The 22,484-nt window shown below is 46.8% G+C and overlaps 1 protein-coding gene across 1 annotated transcript in view; it reads left to right on the forward strand.

Annotated features, from left to right (window-relative positions):
- LOC138675472 (histidine--tRNA ligase, cytoplasmic-like) overlaps positions 1-22,484 on the forward strand; it is an 89,570-nt gene that overhangs the window by 6,248 nt on the left and 60,838 nt on the right. Inside the window, exons 2-5 of the mRNA XM_069763761.1 lie at positions 2,640-2,826; positions 3,691-3,856; positions 4,483-4,572; positions 8,275-8,394. Of these exons, the coding sequence (XP_069619862.1) occupies positions 3,761-3,856; positions 4,483-4,572; positions 8,275-8,394 (306 nt within the window). The 5' untranslated portion in view covers positions 2,640-2,826; positions 3,691-3,760. The remainder of the gene's footprint in view (positions 1-2,639; positions 2,827-3,690; positions 3,857-4,482; positions 4,573-8,274; positions 8,395-22,484) is intronic.

The following is a 22,484-nucleotide window of genomic DNA, read 5'->3' on the forward strand; positions in this document are numbered from 1 at the left end:
ATAGTAGTGACACCCAGAGCCCCCATTATCAGTATAATGACAGCAGGGCCATGCCTCCCCCATAGTAGTGACACCCAGAGCCCCCATTATCAGTATAATGACAGCAGGGCCATGCCTCCCCCCATAGTAGTGACACCCAGAGCCCCCATTATCAGTATAATGACAGCAGGGCCATGCCTCCCCCCACAGTAGTGACACCCAGAGCCCCCGTTATCAGTATAATGACAGCAGGGCCATGCCTCCCCCCACATTAGTGACACCCAGAGCCCCCATTATCAGTATAATGACAGCAGGGCCATGCCTCCCCCATAGTAGTGACACCCAGAGCCCCCGTTATCAGTATAATGACAGCAGGGCCATGCCTCCCCCCACATTAGTGACACCCAGAGCCCCCGTTATCAGTATAATGACAGCAGGGCCATGCCTCCCCCCACAGTAGTGACACCCAGAGCCCCCATTATCAGTATAATGACAGCAGTGCCATGCCTCCCTCCACATTAGTGACACCCAGAGCCCCCGTTATCAGTATAATGACAGCAGGGCCATGCCTCCCCCCATAGTAGTGACACCCAGAGCCCCCATTATCAGTATAATGACAGCAGGGCCATGCCTCCCCCCACATTAGTGACACCCAGAGCCCCCGTTATCAGTATAATGACAGCAGGGCCATGCCTCCCCCATAGTAGTTATACGTATGGTCCCCCGTTATCAGTATAATGACAGCAGGGCCATGCCTCCCCCATAGTAGTGACACCCAGAGCCCCCATTATCAGTATAATGACAGCAGGGCCATGCCTCCCCCCACAGTAGTGACACCCAGAGCCCCCGTTATCAGTATAATGACAGCAGGGCCATGCCTCCCCCATAGTAGTGACACCCAGAGCCCCCATTATCAGTATAATGACAGCAGGGCCATGCCTCCCCCATAGTAGTGACACCCAGAGCCCCCGTTATCAGTATAATGACAGCAGGGCCATGCCTCCCTCCATAGTAGTGACACCCAGAGCCCCCGTTATCAGTATAATGACAGCAGGGCCATGCCTCCCCCCATAGTAGTGACACCCAGAGCCCCCATTATCAGTATAATGACAGCAGGGCCATGCCTCCCCCCACATTAGTGACACCCAGAGCCCCCGTTATCAGTATAATGACAGCAGGGCCATGCCTCCCCCATAGTAGTTATACGTATGGTCCCCCGTTATCAGTATAATGACAGCAGGGCCATGCCTCCCCCATAGTAGTGACACCCAGAGCCCCCATTATCAGTATAATGACAGCAGGGCCATGCCTCCCCCCACAGTAGTGACACCCAGAGCCCCCGTTATCAGTATAATGACAGCAGGGCCATGCCTCCCCCATAGTAGTGACACCCAGAGCCCCCATTATCAGTATAATGACAGCAGGGCCATGCCTCCCCCATAGTAGTGACACCCAGAGCCCCCGTTATCAGTATAATGACAGCAGGGCCATGCCTCCCTCCATAGTAGTGACACCCAGAGCCCCCGTTATCAGTATAATGACAGCAGGGCCATGCCTCCCTCCATAGTAGTGACACCCAGAGCCCCCGTTATCAGTATAATGACAGCAGGGCCATGCCTCCCTCCATAGTAGTGACACCCAGAGCCCCCCGTTATCAGTATAATGACAGCAGGGCCATGCCTCCCCCCATAGTAGTGACACCCAGAGCCCCCGTTATCAGTATAATGACAGCAGGGCTGTGCCTCCCTCCATAGTAGTGACACCCAGAGCCCCCCGTTATCAGTATAATGACAGCAGGGCCATGCCTCCCTCCATAGTAGTGACACCCAGAGCCCCCGTTATCAGTATAATGACAGCAGGGCCATGCCTCCCCCATAGTAGTGACACCCAGAGCCCCCATTATCAGTATAATGACAGCAGGGCCATGCCTCCCCCATAGTAGTTATACGTATGGTCCCCCATTATCAGTATAATGACAGCAGGGCCATGCCTCCCCCCATAGTAGTGACACCCAGAGCCCCCGTTATCAGTATAATGACAGCAGGGCCATGCCTCCCCCCATAGTAGTGACACCCAGAGCCCCCGTTATCAGTATAATGACAGCAGGGCCATGCCTCCCCCATAGTAGTTATACGTATGGTCCCCCACACCGGGGCAGTACACTCCCATCCAGGCCCCCAGCTTCCCCCATGTTGTATTCCCCCCCATCACACTATGGCGTCCAGCTCCGGCCGCCTCCTGTCTGCAGTACCCTCCTGTATCCGGGCCACGTTCTGCCTTTCTGTCCGGGGTTCTCACAAGTTCCCGTCTGGAGACCTGCGCTTCATAGCTGTTTATTACACCTAGTGCTAAAGCACCGAGTCAGTAACCAGCCGCAGCCACGGGTCTGGGGGCTGCATGTGGCTCCGAGCCTCTGGATGGGGACCCCTGGTCTAATAGATCCCTATCATGCGGATATTTGGGTCAGTAAATCTGAGATATGAACCTCATCTAAGCACAAAGACGCCTCAATATAACGTAATTACTCAGGATAGGAAACGCTGCACGTTCAGCAAGTAATTATACATCATCCATTGCTAGATTCAAGGGTTCTCCCTTCAGAAAATCTTAATTCTCGGCTGCAATATGGTGAAATACTGTATTCTCCTCGTTCTCTCCAGGTCCAGCTTGGCGTCTCCGCTGCGGCGCTCACATTGACAGATCAGCAGCTGATAGCGGCGCTATAGACCAAACACCTCGCTCCGAACTGCTCAGCTCCCTGATTGGCTGTCGAGGTGACGTCAGTACCACCGCTGATACGGGACACAGCCGATACGCACCAGAGACTCTGTGCTAGACCTGGTGACGGTGAGTAACGTGGTGTTTGTTTTTTGTTTTTTATCGGTGCTTTAGAAATCTCGTGCCACCTATTGGAAGCATTGATTCCTAAAAGTCAATTTGCAGATACGATGTTTCGGTCTTTTACCCCTCATCAGTACAAAGTCTGAGATCTGATTTGGCTGGGTGAGAGGCTCTGGACTGCGGTCTAAGGGGTAACGTTTCCCCTTATAGAGAGTGACATACCGGCTCTGGCATGTCAGTGTGCGGAGACTTATAAGCCATGCATTCTCATCTGGGAATTTAAATATGTAAATTGTCTCTGCAGAGATGGAGAACTCGCGTTCTGCATCCAATAAGTAGCGCTAGAGCACCACTCCAGCGTTAGTTGGGTTTCTTATTATTGCAGTGCTGGAGTACTGCTGCCCTACACCTAATATTATACCCACCACCTGCCGTCTTCAGCTCTTCCCAGCACCACTCCGGTCCTGTGCCGCCATCTTGTGACCACAAGTTCTGACTGACCGGAAGTCAGCGGTAACGATCACAAGCTCTCAGTGTAAGTCTGTGAGGGCCATAATGAGGATCTCATGCACTTCCATTGAGTGGTGACTTCTGGATCTCCCAGCAAACTGTAGTGATCCGGCAGATCAAAAACGTCTGAAGACCGACTGGAGCAGCGCGGGTAACACAGAAGACCCATATGGGGAGTATAAGACCTAGGGTTAGGGAACTGAGACTAGCAGGTCTACTCCCGTGCCGAAACCTCAGTCTGAAGAATCCGAGTGTTGGCATTCTGTGTATTATCTGTTTTGATTTCTTATTTTTTCTGTTGCAGAAGTCGCCGGTGTTTTTGTCACTTTTGGTTGTGATCGTTTTTTTCTTTCTTTCCAGACGTATTATAGCATGACATACCCTGATCTGAAAAATACATGATTCCTAGAAATCATAGTCTCCTCAAACAATGGCAGCTATAAAGAGTTTATCAGCTTCATGCTGGAGAATCCTGGCGGCCCGGAGGATATCAGCTTCTTCATTGGGCAGTATTCCTAATTCTCGGGTAAGCGGTTAATCGGGGCACGATTATTTGTACCTCTGTTTTAAGTGAAGATTAAAGGGATGGAGCAAAGTCCTAATGAATTTTCCTCCTAAATCCCTATCTGTTTAATGCCATAATGTAAACTATTTTCTAAAATACTTGAATTAAAAATTCCCTATCCTTCCAGCAGAGAACACACTGATTTTATAAACGCAGCCCATTAAGTGACATGACTGGAATCAGGGTCTCTGCCCCTACATTATGTTGCTCTTTAATCGGGTAGTAAAAACTTGGTGACAGATGCCCTTTAGAGGATGTTTTGTACTGTTACCCCAATGCTAAGATTTACGTCTTTTAATTTATAAGCTGTAAGCCTGAGGCTGCACTGCTGAGACCGCCCGATGACCCCTGCTCACAATGTGCATGTGCTTCACGGACATACGACATATCTCAGACAGGTTTGGGTGTCCCCTTGAGAATAACGATGTTCCGGTGTATTTTTTTCTTGCGTATGAAGCTCCCACTATTTTGTAGTCTCTGATAGACTCTGAGTATTGCCGCTGTGCACCCAGAAATGTCCTGACAATGTCTATTATCCATGCACGGCTTGTCCACCATCCAGGAATAACCGCACTGTGTATTTTCAGGTCACCACAAAGGCATTTCTACACCAGGATCTTACAGCAACGCCAACATTTGTGGATCAAAAGAAAAACTTTGTACTCAAGACTCCAAAAGTAATTATATTTCTAAGATCTGTGTAGAAATCCTCATCTATCCACCATCAGCCATAACATGAAATCCAAGATGAAGATATCTGCCCGTGACGATGGCCACTGTCACTGGATGGAGTATATTAGCTAGTGAACAGTCAGTACTGGACGCGAGAAAAATGAGCGAGCGTAAGGATGCGCAGGACGCTCTGCAGGGCCGAGTCGTAATGGTCTGATGGATGGGTAGCTCCAAAGTGGCAGGGTCTTGTAGGTGGTCCTCCGTCTAAGTTGTAAGGCCTCACCTCACAACTTTTAATAATAAAAGGGGTCGTCCAGTTACCCCAGCTTCTCCTGCCATGATTAAATCTGGTCTCCGTCGGAGCAAATAACAGCTGATTGGTGAAGGTGCAGGTGTCGGATCTTACCGGTCTCATATCGATGACCTATCCGATAAATACCGTAGGTTTGATCGGACGACCCCCCATTAAAAAAAATCTGCTGTTTTGGCAGAACAAGGGGGACGTTAACAATATTTGACATTTGCTCTTCTCGTTCTGGCCAGACTGTATGCATACACATGTATATACAGTACTGTGCAAAAGTTTTAGGCAGGTGTGAAAAATATGCTAAAATGTAAGAATGCTTTAAAAAATAAGTTATTGTTTATTAATTAGCAAAATGAATGAAGAAAATCAAAACTCAAAATTGAATCAATATTTGGTGTGACCGCCCTTTGCCTTCAAAACGGCATCAATTTTTCTAGGTACACTTGTGCATGGTTTGGAAGGCAGGGAGGTTGTTCCAAACATCGTGGAGAAGTAACCCCAGATCTGCTGTGGATGTCGCTTGTGCGGGTTCTTATGTCTCTTCATGTAATCCCAGACAGACTCTGTGATGGTGAGATCAGGGCTCTGTGGGGGCCGTATCATCCCTTCCAGGACTCCTGTTTTTTTTTTACTCTGAACATAGCACTTAATGACATTAGCTGTATATTTGGAGTCGTTCTCTTGCTACTAAATAAATGTAGAGCCAATCAGACGCCTCATTGATGGTATTGCATGATGGATAAAGGTCTACTTATACGTCTCAGCCATTAAGACATCATTTTTTTTTTTTTTTATAAAATAGGTTTTTATTAAAGTCGAATATGAACAATACAATTTATGCATTTTTCCATTATTTTACAAAATTTTTACATTTTCCAAACCCTCAACAATCCCAACAAAACCCAAACCTCCCCCTCCCCTGACAGCTCATACCCATTTATACTTTTGTTACCAGTATTGATGGTTCTTTGAGCCATTTGACTCACTTATGTCCGCTTGTTCCTTTAGCACTCTCTTCCTTTCAGAGGCCCTCATCCTCCTACTTCCCATAACTACTCATCCTAGCTCGAGCCACGGAGACCACATTTTGTCAAACGTTTCTATTTTCCCACGTCTTTTGTAGACCCCCTTTTCCAAATTGAGACCATGTTTAACATATTTCAGAAATTCACCCCTTGTAGGCGGTTCCTCCTTGATCCAGTTCCTTGCTATTACCTTCCTTGCCATATATAATAGCCTAGCTATTGCTATCTTCCAGGTGTTATCCACTCTAATTTCCTCTACATATCCCAGTAGACACACTATCGGATCCCTCGGCACTCTGCATTTATACGCCCCTTCCACACGACTCATCACCACCAGCCAGAAAGCAACCAGTCTTGGACATGTCCACATCATGTGGTATATTCCTGCATTCTCAGTCCCACATCTCGGGCATTCAGAATCAGCACGCAACCCCGCTCTGTACAACACTTCCGGTGATTTATAGACTCTGTGTAAGATGTACAGCTGCGATAGTCTATACGGCTCGCTCAGCGACACTCGTGGAACCGACTCCAACACAGACTCCCAGGTTTCATCCTCCATTGGGCCTAAATCTCTTTCCCATTTCGCTCTCGCTTTTAGGGGGAAGTCTAGCAAATATGCATGTAGAAGGTCCTTATAAAGGGTGGTAATGACTCCCCTTGTGGACCCTTCCCCACACACGTATTCCAGAACTATGTCCTCCTGGATCTCAATACCATCGCCCTTGTTTTGAGCTTTAAAAGCATGTTTCATCTGAGCATATTGATACTCCCCAGTCGGTCTCAATCCAAACTCTCCCTGCAGCTGCGAAAAGGACTTTAATCCTCGTTGTTGAACTATCTGAGCCACCAAGTGGATTCCTTTGGCCTGCCACTCCGCCAGCACTCCAAGGGCCGCAAACTCAACCAAATTATTTTTAAGCCATATCGGTGTAAATTTAGTCAGCCCCGTAACCCCCCGAATCTGTCGCAGTCTGGTCCATAATTTATGTATCAAAAACATAGTTGGGTATAATTTCCCCAATACTTTCAAGGAGCCATCCACCAGACACTGCGCCACCGGTCGTCGGTCCGTCACCCTCTCTATCAAGTGCTGTACCGCACTGGCAGACGCCTCCCGCGCCCAGCCCTTCAAATGCTGGCTCTGGGCTGCAAGAAAATATAACTCAGGATTGGGTAAAGCCAATCCTCCATCTTCCTTGGGTCGCTGAAGCGTCTCCAGGCGAATACGTGGGTACTGCCTCCCCCATATCAGACTTCTAAAAAGAGCACTAATCTGCCGGAATTTCCCACGTGGAATCCAAACTGGCTTATTATGTAGGACGTAAAGTAATTTGGGCATCAGAACCATTTTAATGAGATTAACCCTACCCACCACCGATAGGTGTAATTTATTCCACGCATCCACTTTTGCTTTAAGGGCGCCCATGAGAGGTGTCAAATTCCTATACAAAAACTCTGTGACTGGCATCGAGATCCATATTCCCAGGTATTTGAAAAGGGATGCCACCTTAAGCCGCCCCTCTCCCAATGGCTCACTTCTGCTCTCCTCCACCCCATCCACCTCAAAGAGGACCGATTTATCCCAATTTATCCTCAATCCCGACAAGTCTCCAAATTTCCCAATGATCTCGATAGCCCCATTCAAGGCTTCATCCGGGTCCGCTAGGAACAGTAAGATGTCATCTGCATATAACGCGATCTTCTCCTCAACACTCCCATATCTGAACCCAGGGACCTCATCCGATTGTCGTATCTTGGCGGCCAGTGGCTCCACAGCTAAGGCAAACAGAAGGGGCGACAGTGGGCAACCCTGCCTCGTACCTCTGGCCAACTTTATAGGCTGAGAGAGTTCCCCATTCATTAAGACATCATTAATCCTGGCCACATCCCCAACTCTGACAAAATTTAGCTCCGAACTAGGAAGAACCTTCCACCATGCTTCACTGTTTTCTGCAGACACTGCCTTCTGTTACAGCCAAATACAGCACCTGCTGGCATTTTTCTGCGCCCAAGTATCCATTTTTTCTTACACAGTTTACTCACTTGGCTTTGATCCTTCTCGAAGGTGTGGCTTTTTGGCTGCAAGATGTTTGGAACAACCTCCCTGTCAATTTCCTTCAAAACAGTGTTCACGTGTACCTAGAAGAATTGATGCACTTTTGGTCACACCAATTGATGTGACTTTAGTTTTTTTTTTTTTTTCGATTACTCTGCATTTTTATTAGTTTAAAAAACAAACTGCTAACACTTCTGTTTCTGAAACCTTCCTACTTTGCAGCATTTTTTCCTATACCTGTCTAAAACTTTTGCACAGTGCTGTATATATGTGATACCTGCCCTTATCTTTGATTTAATTTGCATTACAATTTCAGGGCACACATGACGCTGATCCTAAACAAATGGCTGTAAGGGAGAAGGTGTTCAGCATAGTACGCGATTGCTTTAGACGTCATGGAGCGGAGGCCATTGACACCCCTGTGTTTGAGCTGAAGGTTAGTTATTTTTCAGTGTTTGTAAGATACAAAAGGAACAGAACAGTCTACTAGAGTAATATTGTTTGCTAGCATCTAAAGACATACTGATAGGGAATTTAGATTCTGAGCCCCATTGGGGACAGAGATGATCATGTATGTAAAGCGCTGTGGAATAAGATGGCGCTGTATAAGCAAAGCATAATAATAATCCTGAAGGCAAAAATAAGCAATTTTCTAAATAATCTGCAACACAAAAATGGCATATTTTTTTTTATGAAAACCTTGTACAACTCCTTCACATAGCTGGTTGTAATACAGTCTATGACAGAACTTAGGCTACTTTCACACTAGCGTCGGTACGGGCCTGTCGCAGTGCGTCGGGCCGACGTACTGACGCATACTGTGAAATAAAATCACAACGGCGGCAGCAGATGCAGTTTTTCAACGCATCTGCTGCCCCATTGTAAGGTCCGGGGAGGAGGGGGCGGAGTTCCAGCCGCGCATGCGCGGTCGGAAAAAGCGTAACCGATGGACAAAAAAAGTTGCGTGCAACGTTTTTTTTGTCCCGACGGACTGCTGCGACGTGTGGCAATGCGTCGCTAATGAAAGTCTATGGAGAAAAAAACGCATCCTGCGGGCAACTTTGCAGGATGCGTTTTTTCTCCAAAACGACGCATTGCGACGGAGGCCAAACGACGCTAGTGTGAAAGTACAAACACCAAAGAAACCATCCTTAACACAGGGCAAATAAAATCCATATATACTTTATTTAACAATGGTTTAAAAATAGTAAATGGTAACAGGTAGAAACCACAGCACAGGCAAAAAAGGTGGGCTACACAAGGAAGCAAACTCCAAATATAGTATCAAATTATGTCATAGTACAAAACATAGCATGTAGTTGTGCTAAGTGACCATGTACAAACATGCAAAACAATACATGGCAAGTACATACAAGTGGATAAAGTAATAAGTAATAATCACCTAAGGAGCGCTCCTGGAGACCCACCACACCCGACGCGCGTTTCGCAATGAAATGCTTCGTCCAGGGGTGGTAGTGTGAAAGTAGCCTAACATGCACCGGTCACTCTCCTTTCTCAGTGCTAAGTCACCTTCACATGACTTTATTTTTGCTCAAGAGCGATATCTGTGATTTAAAAGTGACAGCAGTCAGGCCAGTGTTAATAGTGATGTTCAGATGACCGTCTTTTTCCACTGACTGAATGTCCCTATCCTGGTGGGCATGGCTCCTCATCCCTATCCTGGTATGCATGGCTCCTCATCCCTGTCCTGGTCTGTATGGCTTCTCATCACTATCCTGGTCTGTATGGCTTCTCATCCCTATCCTGGTCTGTATGGCTCCTCATCCCTATCCTGGTATGCATGGCTCCTCATCCCTATCCTGGTCTGCATGGCTCCTCATCCCTATCCTGGTCTGCATGGCTCCTCATCCCTATCCTGGTCTGCATGGCTCCTCATCCCTATCCTGGTCTGCATGGCTCCTCATCCCTATCCTGGTCTGTATGGCTCGTCATCCCTATCCTGGTCTGTATGGCTCCTCATCCCTACCCTGGTATGCATGGCTCCTCATCCCTATCCTGGTCTGTATGGCTTCTCATCCCTATCCTGGTCTGCATGGCTCCTCATCCCTATCCTGGTATGCATGGCTCCTCATCCCTATCCTGGTATGCATGGCTCCTCATCCCTATCCTGGTCTGCATGGCTCCTCATCCCTATCCTGGTCTGTATGGCTTCTCATCACTATCCTGGTCTGTATGGCTCCTCATCCCTATCCTGGTCTGCATGGCTCCTCATCCCTATCCTGGTCTGCATGGCTCCTCATCCCTATCCTGGTGTGCATGGCTCCTCATCCCTATCCTGGTCTGCATGGCTCCTCATCCCTATCCTGGTATGCATGGCTCCTCATTCCTATCCTTGTATGCATGGCTCCTCATCCCTATCCTGGTATGCATGGCTCCTCATCCCTATCCTGGTCTGCATGGCTCCTCATCCCTATCCTGGTCTGCATGGCTCCTCATCCCTATCCTGGTCTGTATGGCTCCTCATCCCTATCCTGGTCTGTATGGCTCCTCATCCCTACCCTGGTATGCATGGCTCCTCATCCCTATCCTGGTCTGTATGGCTTCTCATCCCTATCCTGGTCTGCATGGCTCCTCATCCCTATCCTGGTATGCATGGCTCCTCATCCCTATCCTGGTATGCATGGCTCCTCATCCCTATCCTGGTCTGCATGGCTCCTCATCCCTATCCTGGTCTGTATGGCTTCTCATCACTATCCTGGTCTGTATGGCTCCTCATCCCTATCCTGGTCTGCATGGCTCCTCATCCCTATCCTGGTCTGCATGGCTCCTCATCCCTATCCTGGTGTGCATGGCTCCTCATCCCTATCCTGGTCTGCATGGCTCCTCATCCCTATCCTGGTATGCATGGCTCCTCATCCCTGTCCTGGTCTGCATGGCTTCTCATCACTATCCTGGTCTGTATGGCTTCTCATCCCTATCCTGGTCTGTATGGCTCCTCATCCCTATCCTGGTATGCATGGCTCCTCATCCCTATCCTGGTCTGCATGACTCCTCATCCCTATCCTGGTATGCATGGCTCCTCATCCCTATCCTGGTCTGCATGGCTCCTCATCCCTATCCTGGTATGCATGGCTCCTCATCCCTATCCTGGTATGCATGGCTCCTCATCCCTATCCTGGTATGCATGGCTCCTCATCCCTATCCTGGTATGCATGGCTCCTCATCCCTATCCTGGTATGCATGGCTTCTCATCCCTATTCTGGTCTGCATGGCTCCTCATCCCTACCCTGGTATGCAAGGCTCCTCATCCCTATCCTGGTCTGTATGGCTTCTCATCCCTATTCTGGTCTGCATGGCTTCTCATCCCTATCCTGGTCTGCATGGCTCCTCATTCCTATCCTTATATGCATGGCTCCTCATCCCTATCCTGGTCTGCATGGCTCCTCATCCCTATCCTGGTCTGCATGCATCTTCATCCCTATCCTGGTATGCATGGCTCCTCATCCCTATCCTGGTCTGCATGGCTCCTCATCCCTATCCTGGTATGCATGGCTCCTCATTCCTATCCTTATATGCATGGCTCCTCATCCCTATCCTGGTATGCATGGCTCCTCATCCCTATCCTGGTCTGCATGGCTCCTCATCCCTATCCTGGTCTGCATGGCTCCTCATCCCTATCCTGGTCTGTATGGCTTCTCATCCCTATCCTGGTATGCATGGCTCCTCATTCCTATCCTTATATGCATGGCTCCTCATCCCTATCCTGGTCTGCATGGCTCCTCATCCCTATCCTGGTCTGTATGGCTTCTCATCCCTATCCTGGTCTGCATGGCTCCTCATCCCTATCCTGGTATGTATGGCTGCTCATTGCTATCCTGGTATGTATGGCTCCTCATCCCTATCCTGGTCTGCATGGCTCCTCATCCCTATCCTGGTATGCATGGCTGCTCATCCCTATCCTGGTATGCATGGCTCCTCATCCCTATTCTCGTATGCATGGCCTCCTCTATATCCTGGTATGATTGGCCCCCATTAAAAACATGTACCACGTTATTACAGAGAGACAAATGAATATTCATTGCCAGCGCAGTGAATATTAATTTCTCTTCAGCAGCGGGCACAGGTGTTGGCTGCAGCAGCCGGCTCCTGCCTCCTGTGACCCGCTGCTCCACCAGTGACGCTCCCCCTCCATCTTCTGGACACCTCCTCGTGTATAAGGGGGGCGTTTTCAGTGCAAAGAAATGTGCTGAAAAACTCAGCTTATACTTGAGTATATACAGTATTTGCCTATTCATGTCTATGGGTGCGCAAAATAGATTAAATATAATTTAGATCATCTATATGGCATACGACTTAATAGGACCTGAGATATGAGAGACTAGCATCCCCATACAGGAGACAATCCCGCAGCTGTCGGCTGTACACTATAGCTGACAACTTGCTGCATCAGCCACGGTCAGTGTTGGCATAGACCATGGCCATTTTACCGCTTAAATCGTGACTGCAGCATCTAGATGGTTAATAGTGTGGGGGCTCCCTCTTTAACCCCATCAGCACCCTGAGGTCTTGATTGTGTGGTCCTGATGTTTGTGATGGCAAGTCATGGCCAAATAACGACCTTAAAATCTTCCCACTATAGCGGCCTGTTCAGAACTTAGTGACATTTAGGTGGTAAAAATGCATTTTTTTTTCCATTCCTGTCATGCCACTATTCATTAATTCCTGAAAAGCACCTGAAGGGTTAATAAACTGCCTGAAAGCAATTAATACATTGAGGGGTGCGGTTTTTCAAATGGTATCACTTTTGGGGAATTCCAATATATAGGACCCCCCCCCCCCCCCCAAAAAAAAAATAAAAAATCACTTCAAAACTGAATAGGTCTTTATAAAATACCGTATTTTTTCAGATTATGAGATGCTCTGGATTATAAGATGCACCCCAAATTTTGAGGAGAAAAATAGGAAAAAAACTTTTTTTTTAATAAAATGGTTGTGCTTCTTATAATCCATGCGTCTTATTGCTTTCTGGGGGTGGTGGCTGCGGTGAAGCGGGGTCGCTGCTGGAGGAGGCAGGAGTGGAGCGTTGCCGCAGGCTAGGATGAGGGGGTGTTCGGATGCTGCTGTGGGGGTCTGTGGTGTTGCTGCGGCGGTCTCCGGTGCTGCGGGGGCTCTGCCAACATTTTGAGAAAGGTCAGAGCCCCTGCAGTTCCATGGTTTCCTGTGCGGTGGAGTCAAGGAAAATGGCCGCCGGGGGGGGACGGCGCATGCGCAGATTGAGATCTCGGGAGATGAGATTTCAGCCCTCTCTCTCTCGTTTGCCCTCTGAGCCGTACCCCCTTGATAAGACCATACAAAGTAGCATTAAGTGAAAAGGCCGATATCTCTGGAATAGTTGGGTGGACTTACAAAAGAAGAAATACTCGGGTGCAGCAGGAATAAAGGGCGGAAACTAGCCAATTTTCAGCTGGTGACAGAATTCTCTTTAAATTCAAATTAATTAAAATTATTTTAAAATTTGTTAAAAAAAAAAAAAAAAAAGATGGCAAATACTTTATTCTTTACACTTTATGGTATAGTAAAGTACCGTAATTTGGGGTAGGTTGTTCTTTAATTTCCTCACCTTTTGGGTTATGTGGGATCTAGGTAAGAATCTAGTGTTACTGTTCCTATCTTATAATATACTACCATTGCAGATGCTGATTACTAAATATTAGTTTTTATCCACCCAGAAATCCGATTAAGTTTATTAATAAATCTAGTTGTGCTCAGTTTATTTATAAAAGAGCGCCCTAAATCCCCTCCGTATACTTGGATAATAAAAGTCTGTTTGCTTACAGTCACCACCAGAGGGAGCCTCTGAGCCTATGGTGTACTTACTGTGTATACATGAGCTCCCTCTAGTGGTGGCTGTAGGCTTGTTTTGAACTGATCCCTGCACTGGGGATTTGGTGCTTTTGTATCAGAAAGACAGAATTTGCACTGACAGAAATCGATTTTGTTAGAAATGAATTAGCACAGAATTTTGCAGTCGTAAATTGACACAAGTAAATGTGGACCATGTACCAGATGCAATGTAATGTGGTCCACCGTGAAGACGGCAGTGAAGACACGAGCAGTTAGCGTCTCCTTAGTAATTAGCACTGGCGTTAATCTGAATGGATTTTTCATGTATTGTTTTGTAGCTGTACGATGGAATACATTATCCTCACATTATTACTCTGCGTATTTAAACTTCCTTATAAATATATTATCTTCTAACCATGACCAAGCACCTGCTGGGCAAGTTTCGAGAATCAGCTAGCGATTAATCCACATGTTATTCCGCATGGGTAGCGTGAACCATGGATGCTCGGGATGGCAGTGATTAGGCATCACCATGCAGTGACACTGTGAACAGCAGCGAGGAGGGGGCGGTATTGATTGCTTGGTCTCCGGGCCGTCACCATTTGAAGGAGTTGGGTCATTTAATTCTCAGGTAGAACAGACTGTAGAAATGCAGTGGACATGTTTATGGCTCCTCTCAGTAGGGCTGTGGGATCTATAAGTAGCCCTAACGGGGTGATCCACAGGATAGTCTGATTCTGGGACCTGCAATGATCAGCACAACGGTGAATTTTTATCCCTGATGGGCCACTTTTCTTTATTTTTTCTTTCTACCTCATTAGAACGGAGTGCACACCTGATGGCCACTCCATTCATTCATTCATTCATTCATTCATTCTCTATGGGGCTGCCGACAGAAAGCAAAGAGCAGCGCTCCGCAGCTCTATAGGGAGGGAAGGCGCGGCGGTGGAGGGAAGGGGCGGCGGTGGAGGGAAGGGGCGGCGGTGGAGGGAAGGGGCGGCGGTGGAGGGAAGGCGCGGCGGTGGAGGGAAGGCGCGGCGGTGGAGGGAAGAGGTGGAGGGAAGGGGCGGCGGTGGAGGGAAGGGGCGGCGGTGGAGGGAAGGAGCGGCGGTGGAGGGAAGGAGCGGCGGTGGAGGGAAGGCGCGGCGGTGGAGGGAAGGCGCGGCGGTGGAGGGAAGGCGCAGTGGTGGAGCACACGCCCTGCTGCTCCGTTCTCTATTCTGCTGATCAATGCAGGTCCCATCCATCGGACCCCCACTGATCATTGAGTCATCACCTATTTGGCGGAGCGGTGATGGCTTGTCCACCATATTTAATATATACAAGTCCTTCTACACAAGCTTTTGCTGTCTTCATCCTCTACTAGATTAAGTTGCTTTTGCTGAATATGGCGGTGTAAAATGTCCCATTTCCTAAGTTCTGTAACTTAGCAACCTGTCTTCTTGAGTTGGTTGTTTTATGAGCACTATATGTGCTGGAACCTGCTTCCCCTCACGTACCAGCATGTATGGCCGGTGCCATGATCATATGGCCTGTATGCCCTGAACTGAAAGCTGCCTCTGTTATACCCTTGTGCAGTTAAACAGACAGAGCAGCAGGAGAAAACAAAGACTGGCCACTACATTTTGTAATCCGGCTTTGTGTCTCTGCTGCTACGGATGGATTACACTTGACAACAGGCAGTCAGCAGGATGGATAGGCAGAAGACACCAGCACTTTGGGGTTATATTTCAGGAGCAAGTCAATATCCTTCTTACAGTACCATTCTAGCATTTTTTAGTATTTTCCCCGTCCATCTGCAAACAGTAATATATGCGCGGTGTATACATTATAATACTTACTGCCGTCTGCCGTTTCCAGCGCTGCCCCGATCCTCTGCAGCATCATGTGACTGCAGCAGTCTTTTGCCGGATGCTACAGCCGACCGTTGGTTCCTTTCATAATGTAAGTGTGAGCGCCTCGCTCTGAGTCCTAGAGACTTACATGGAGAAAGTGACTTCCAGTCCGCACAGAAGACGCCTGGTCACGTGATGCAGAAGAGGACAGGAGCGGCGCTGAAAACGGCAGAAGACGGCAATGGTTAGTAATTTAATGCACTCACTGAACACTCTGGCATTTCAGAGTTCCTTTGGCTCTTGTTGGGCTGTATTCACATTCGTCATTCCAGCTATAGCAGTATCCACAATACTGGGGAGATTCACAGCCAACAGATTAAAATGAAGTCTGATGGACCCCATTAACTTTAATGCTGCCTACTGGGGCTCTGGTATTTTGCATAAAGGTGCATACTGCTCTATTATTGCTGCCATAATACCAAAAAGTCTAAAGGAAATCTGTCACCAGCTTTTAGTTACACCATCTAAGAGCAGCATGATGTAGGGGTAGAGACCCTGATTCCAGCAATGTATAGTGTAATGGTCTGATTTGCTGCCGTTTTATCTAAAAAAAAAAAAAAAAAAAAAACTGTTTTCTTTGAATGCCGAGCTCTGTATAATCCCCCCCCACACCACTGATTTATAGCTTTTTGCCTATGCACAGTATAGACAGAAGCATGCCAATCAGTGATGGTGGCGTGGCTGAACTACCTGGCAGTAGGCAAAGTAGTCCTCTAGTGATAATCTCCTGCTGATAAATCAGTGATCTTTATTACAACTAAAGCAAGCAGCCCAGTTAGTGACCCATCACTGGAATCAGGGTCTCTGACTCTGTTATCTCAGATAAGGTAGCAAAACATTATTTGAAAGCTCTGTTAAAACAAGTTAAAGAAATTTGTCATTCATTCACTACCTTTGAAATTTTGCCCCTGTATCATTTTCATAATGTCGATCACTTGGGCTGTGACATCAGCCATGTTGACGCCCTGTATTCTACTTCTTTAGGAATTGAAAGTCATGGCTCAGGATGTCACTGTTGATGTCCGTGTAGGGCAGTCCTGACATTGTAGGATCGGGCATGCTTGCGCATGTCATCACCAATCAGACGTGCACTAACTGTTCTGTATGCTCAGACACATGCAATGATCGTCATCTCTCCCAACACTTCACAACATGTCAGCATGTACTGCTGTGTTGTGAATTCTGCTCTTGGGCTCCCTCCGGTGGTTATGAGTGGTAGTGCTGCTGTCTTTGAATCGCAGCATTTATCAGGTATGTTCACTTTTTGCAATTTGGACTCAGCTATTTAGTCCTGCTTGATCCTTTAGTCAGTGCCAGTTGCCTATTGTTTTTGGAGGATTCACATCCCTTTCTGGTCTCTCCTGTTTGCTGTGCTTTTCAACAAAGATAAGTCCTGGCTTGGTTTTTGCTGTCCACATGCTGTGGGCCTTATAGTTCAGTGCATTTTCATGTTTTGTCTTGTCCAGCTTGTCTGTGTAAGGATTTTTGCAGCCAAGCGGTATCTCTGGAGATGCAGATATACCCTCCTTGTCTTTAGTCAGATGTGGAGTTTTGTATTTTCTGTGGTGGATATTTTCTAGTGTTTTAATACTGACCGCATAGTTCTCTGTCCTATTCTTTCTTTTTAGCTAGTACGGCCTCCTTTGCTAATCCTGATTTCAGTCTGCATTTGTCATTTCCCTCTCCTCTCACAGTCAATATTTGTGGGGGGCTGTCTATCCTTTGGGGATTTTCTCTGAGGCAAGATAGTTTTCCCGTTTCTATCTTTAGGGGAAGTTAGTCCTTAGGCTGTGTCGAGGGGTCTAGGGAGTGTTAGGTACCCCCCATGGCTATTTCTAGTTGCGCTGCTAAGTTCAGGGTTTGTGGTCAGTACAGGTACCACCTTCTCCAGAGTACGTCACATGCTGCTCCAAAGCCACCAGATCATAACACTGCTGTGCGCAGGCAAGGAGAAGGCTGCCGCGAGTTCGGACACTGATGTCTGGGGCTTGGGGGGAGAATTCCTGTGCTGAGTAAAGATGGAGGAAAAGACTCCCTGCACTTTTTTTAATTTGATAAAATGAAATCCTCAGCAGATCAGTGGGGTTCTGGGTCATCATTCCGCTATCGATTGCATGAAATGTCACAGCAGAAAAAGTACTCAGTGTCATGCAGCAGCCACAAAAGCACCAAGATTTTGGGGTGTATAAAAAGATAAAAATCCAGCGATCCCAACGTATTGTTACCCCTTTATAAATCACTGGTGAGGCCACATCTAGAATATGGGATCCAGTTTGGGATCCACATTTTAAAAAGGATTTTCAGAAGGTAGAATCAGTTCAAAGGTGGGCAACTAGATTATTACAACGGATGGAGGCCTCTCCTAGATACACGTGTGGTGAATACAAAGGACTGGCACATGACTTATTCCTTCTAAAGGACCAGGAAAAATTCATTACATGTGGTGATTCCGGCAGCTAAATAGGAAAGGGTTCTTTCCAGTTAGAGCAGTCAGACTGCAGAACGCCGACCACAGGAGGTAGTAATGGCCGACACAAAATTTTTAATATTGCATAGCACATTAGTCCTGACCGTTCTCTTTATAACATTTCGACACACAGCCCTCACCTCCATTTATATCCTTCCTCATTTTGTAGTGAGCGTTCTTTTGTCTACCCAAAGCATAGCACAATAGACATATTGGTCGAGAGAAAAGCATTCAGCCCTTTTTTAAAGAAGAAAGAAATTCTTCCCAAATCTTGGAAAACCTCCTTTAAGAACTGCTGAGTGCCGATGTGAACAGAGCCTTACACTCCAAGACTCTCGATCAAAGCTTTGGCAAAGAGACGAGGTGGGCTGCCGTTCTTCCGAAGCAAGATGCTGAAGCGGCATGATACTCTCGTGTAGAGCGCAATTAAACCTATATTTTTTCTGTGTAATTACTTTTGGAGGGTTACTGGGCCAAGCTTAAAATGATCGGCATAAATATCTGGCACGCCAACAAGTCAGCATGGAGTCAACAAAAAAAGCCAGAATGAATAATGTATTACAAGCTAAAGCACCAGGCACATCCCCCAGAGACGGAGCACAGTAAATTACACACATAATTATCCAGAATGAGTCCAAGGGCGCAGTGTGATCACAACTTACCTAATGTGAGAGCCTCATAAATAATCAATCATAGGCTCCACATTTATGCTCTCTTCAATGATAAACTTTTTCCCAAAATCTGCCCTGACGTCAGAACCCTGATGTTTTTGAAGCACAAGACAAGTTAAAAACATGCACTACTGGGACAAAAGTACGGGGTCACATCACTCCTCCAGGAGCGGTTATGTCATCCCAAGTAAATCCATCGAAATTAATATGAAGTGGAAGCAAAAGCGAAAAAATGGGCCAGCACAAGTGTTGGTAGAAGTGCAATGTGTAGGCTCATGTTCACACTGTACAAAAAAGGTTGCACTCTATCGTGCTAAAGCATGTCAGTGTGAAATATGAATATCAATACGGCTTTTGAATATTAGGAAAAAATAAGAGACGCTTTGCACAAAATTTGGCCAAATAATGTCTGCCCATCAACAAACGTCAAGGTGGTCTAAAGTAACTGATGGGTTCCTAACCAATGTGAATACCTCTCTTAGGCTGATGTCTGAATTCCTGGGTGAATGTGGACACCTCTCTCAGTAAAGCCTGCATTTATGGATGGATAGATAGAAACCTGTAGCAAGGTGTCCACACTGGTTAGGGACCTATCAGTTACTTGAGACCACTTTGACTTTGGTTGATGGGCAGACATTATTTGGCCAAATTTTGGGCAAATCGTCTCATTTATTTTTTCCTAATCAAAAGCCTTATTGCTATTCATATTTCATATATTTCACATTGACATGCTTTAGCACGATAGAGTGCAACCTTTTTTTGTATATTGTTTTTGGAGGTAGCTCCTCCTGGTATGCATGCACCTATTCACACTTGTTTGGATGTGCCAGTCAGTTTTTTGTTGTTTCCATCTTCACAATGTGGATATTAACAGACATAGCCTACGATAAAAACAAAGTGAGCAAATACCCTGTAGTAAGTAAATAAGTAGTAATAGTACATGTAAATAACATGGGGTACTAAGTTGACTATTTTGATAAAAAGAGCGTAAACCCAATCCCACCGACAAGGTGGACCCAGTCAGGATGGTCCCTAACTCCAGTATCTCACCTCGCTATGGGCCAGCAGGGCATAAAATATATGGCGGCAGAGCAGGACCCAGACCTGCCTGAGGAAAGCTATATAGAAAAGATGACATCCCAACTAAATCCATAGACATTAATATGAAGTTGGTCTCCATGTTGAAGCTACAATAGCTTCCACTCTTCTGGGAATGGTTTCTTCAAGATTTCAGCGGTGTCTGTGGGAATTTTTGGCCATTGATCCAGAAGAACATTTTTGAGGTCAGACATTGATGTTGGAGGAGAAGCCAGGCTCAGTCTCCATTCTAGTTCATTCTAAAGGAGTCGGATGGGGTTGAGGTCCGGGCTCTCTGCGGTCAGGCATCAAACTCCCTCAACCGTGTGTTTATGGACCGTGTGAACTAGGGCAGGGTCATGGAGGGCCTTCTCCAAACTGTTCCCGCAAAGCTGTTAGCTTCAAGTGTCCAAAGTGTCTTGGTGTGCGGAAAGAATTCTCTCCACCAGAAGTAAGAGGCCTAGGGACCCTTGGAGAACAACCCCACAGCATTATCCCTCCTCAACCAAACTTTACAGTTGGCACAATACAAACAGATGGGTAAAGGTCTCATGGTCTTCACCCAACTCAGACTCACCAATCAGACATCAGGTAGAGAAGAGTGTTTCATCACTCCACAGAACACTTTTTGACTATTCCAGAGTCCGTTGGCCATAGCTTTACACCACTCCATCCAACATTTGGCATTGTGTTGGTGATGTAACGCTGCATGCAGCTGCTCGGCCATGGAAGCCCATGTCCTAAAGCTCCTGGTCCACAGTTTCCGATGTTAATGCCATAGGAGGTGTGGACTCCGCAGTTATGGTGTCAGAAGAACATTGGTGACCTTCATGCTCTATGCTCCCCGGCACTTGGTGACCTCACTCTATAACATTTCAAGGCTCAGTTGATGGGTTCCTTCTTCTTTTCAGTAATAACACTCACAAGTGATGGTAGAATATTTAGGAGAGTAGAAATGTAATAAACAGACTTGTTGCAATGGTGCTTTCACACTACATTCTAGCCCCCGTTAGTTGGTTCTGTTAGGTCTTACATCCGAACCTCCTCAAAATTCAGATGTATGCCCCCAAAAGACCAACAAACGGGGGCTTGAATGCAGAATGAAAGCGCCCTTAGGCTGTACGTTGTAGTTTCATCGCTATCAGTATTATATCACTAGGAGATTGATGCTACAGGACTACATCTCTGGTGCACAGCAGTCAGGCTAATCTCTGTAACCCCGCCTCCAGCACTGATTGGCAGCTTGCTGACAGTTCACAGTGAAGCTGCCAATCAGGGGTGTGGGTGGGGTTATACACAGTCCAAAACTCTTAGCTTTGGTGCTGGATTTTACACACATGCGGAATGGAAAACCTGAATTCAGTGATTAAGCCGTACGTCCCTAACCACTGCTACATATAAGGGTCCAAGTCACATTGTTCATGGGCCGAGACATCCTAGAAATAATATTTCCTATATATAATGTATTGTATGTAGGGCTTCAACAACTTAATGTGACCTTTAAAGGAAATGTGTCACAACTTGTATTTTTGTATTAATCTACGGGTCACTGCCGTCTTTCTGTCCTTCTGTCTTTCTTTCTGTCACGGATATTCATTGGTCGCGACCTCTGTCTGTCATGGAATCCAAGTCGCTGATTGGTCTCGCCAGCTGCCTGTCATGGCTGCCGCGACCAATCAGCGACGGCCACAATCCGATTAGTCCCTCCCTACTCCCCTGCAGTTGGCGCCCGCTCCATACTCCCCGCAGTCACCGCTCACACAGGGTTAATGATAGTGGTAACGGACCGCGTTATGCCGTGGGTAACTCACTCCGTTACCGCCGCGATTAGCCCTGTGTGACCAAGTTTTTACTATTGATGCTGCCTATGCAGCGTCAATAGTAAAAACATCTAATGTTAAAAATAATTTAAAAAATAACAAATCATTATATACTCACCTTTCGCGACGCTCCGGTACCTTCTGGCAGGTTCCGGTGGCAAGAATGGTATGGGAGAAGGACCTGCCATGACGTCACGGTCATGTGACCTCGACGTCATCACAGGGCCTGCGCGAGAAGGACCTGCCATGACGTCATGGTCATGTGACCGAACTACAAGGAGCCCTCGGAATGTGAGTATATGTTTATTTTGTATTTTTTAACCTGTGACATACATGGCTGGACAATATACTACGTGGCTCTGTGCTGTATACTACGTGGCTGTGCAATATACTACGTGGGCTGTGCAATATACTACGTGGGCTGTGCAATATACTACGTGACTGGGCAATATACTACGTGGCTGGGCAATATACTATGTGGATGGGCAATATACTACGTGGCTGTGCAATATACTACGTGGGCTGTGCAATATACTACGTGGCTGGGCAATATACTACGTGGCTGGGCAATATACTACGTGGGCTGTGCAATATACTACGTGACTGGGCAATATACTACGTGACTGGGCAATATACTACGTGGCTGGGCAATATACTACGTGGGCTGTGCAATATACTACGTGGGCTGTGCAATATACTACGTGGACATGCATATTCTAGAATACCCGATGCGTTAGAATCGGGCCACCATCTAGTAAATATATAATCATTCATTTTTAAAACAAAATAAA

Source organism: Ranitomeya imitator, chromosome 4 (assembly GCF_032444005.1).
Source record: "Ranitomeya imitator isolate aRanImi1 chromosome 4, aRanImi1.pri, whole genome shotgun sequence".
Lineage (NCBI taxonomy): Eukaryota > Metazoa > Chordata > Amphibia > Anura > Dendrobatidae > Ranitomeya > Ranitomeya imitator.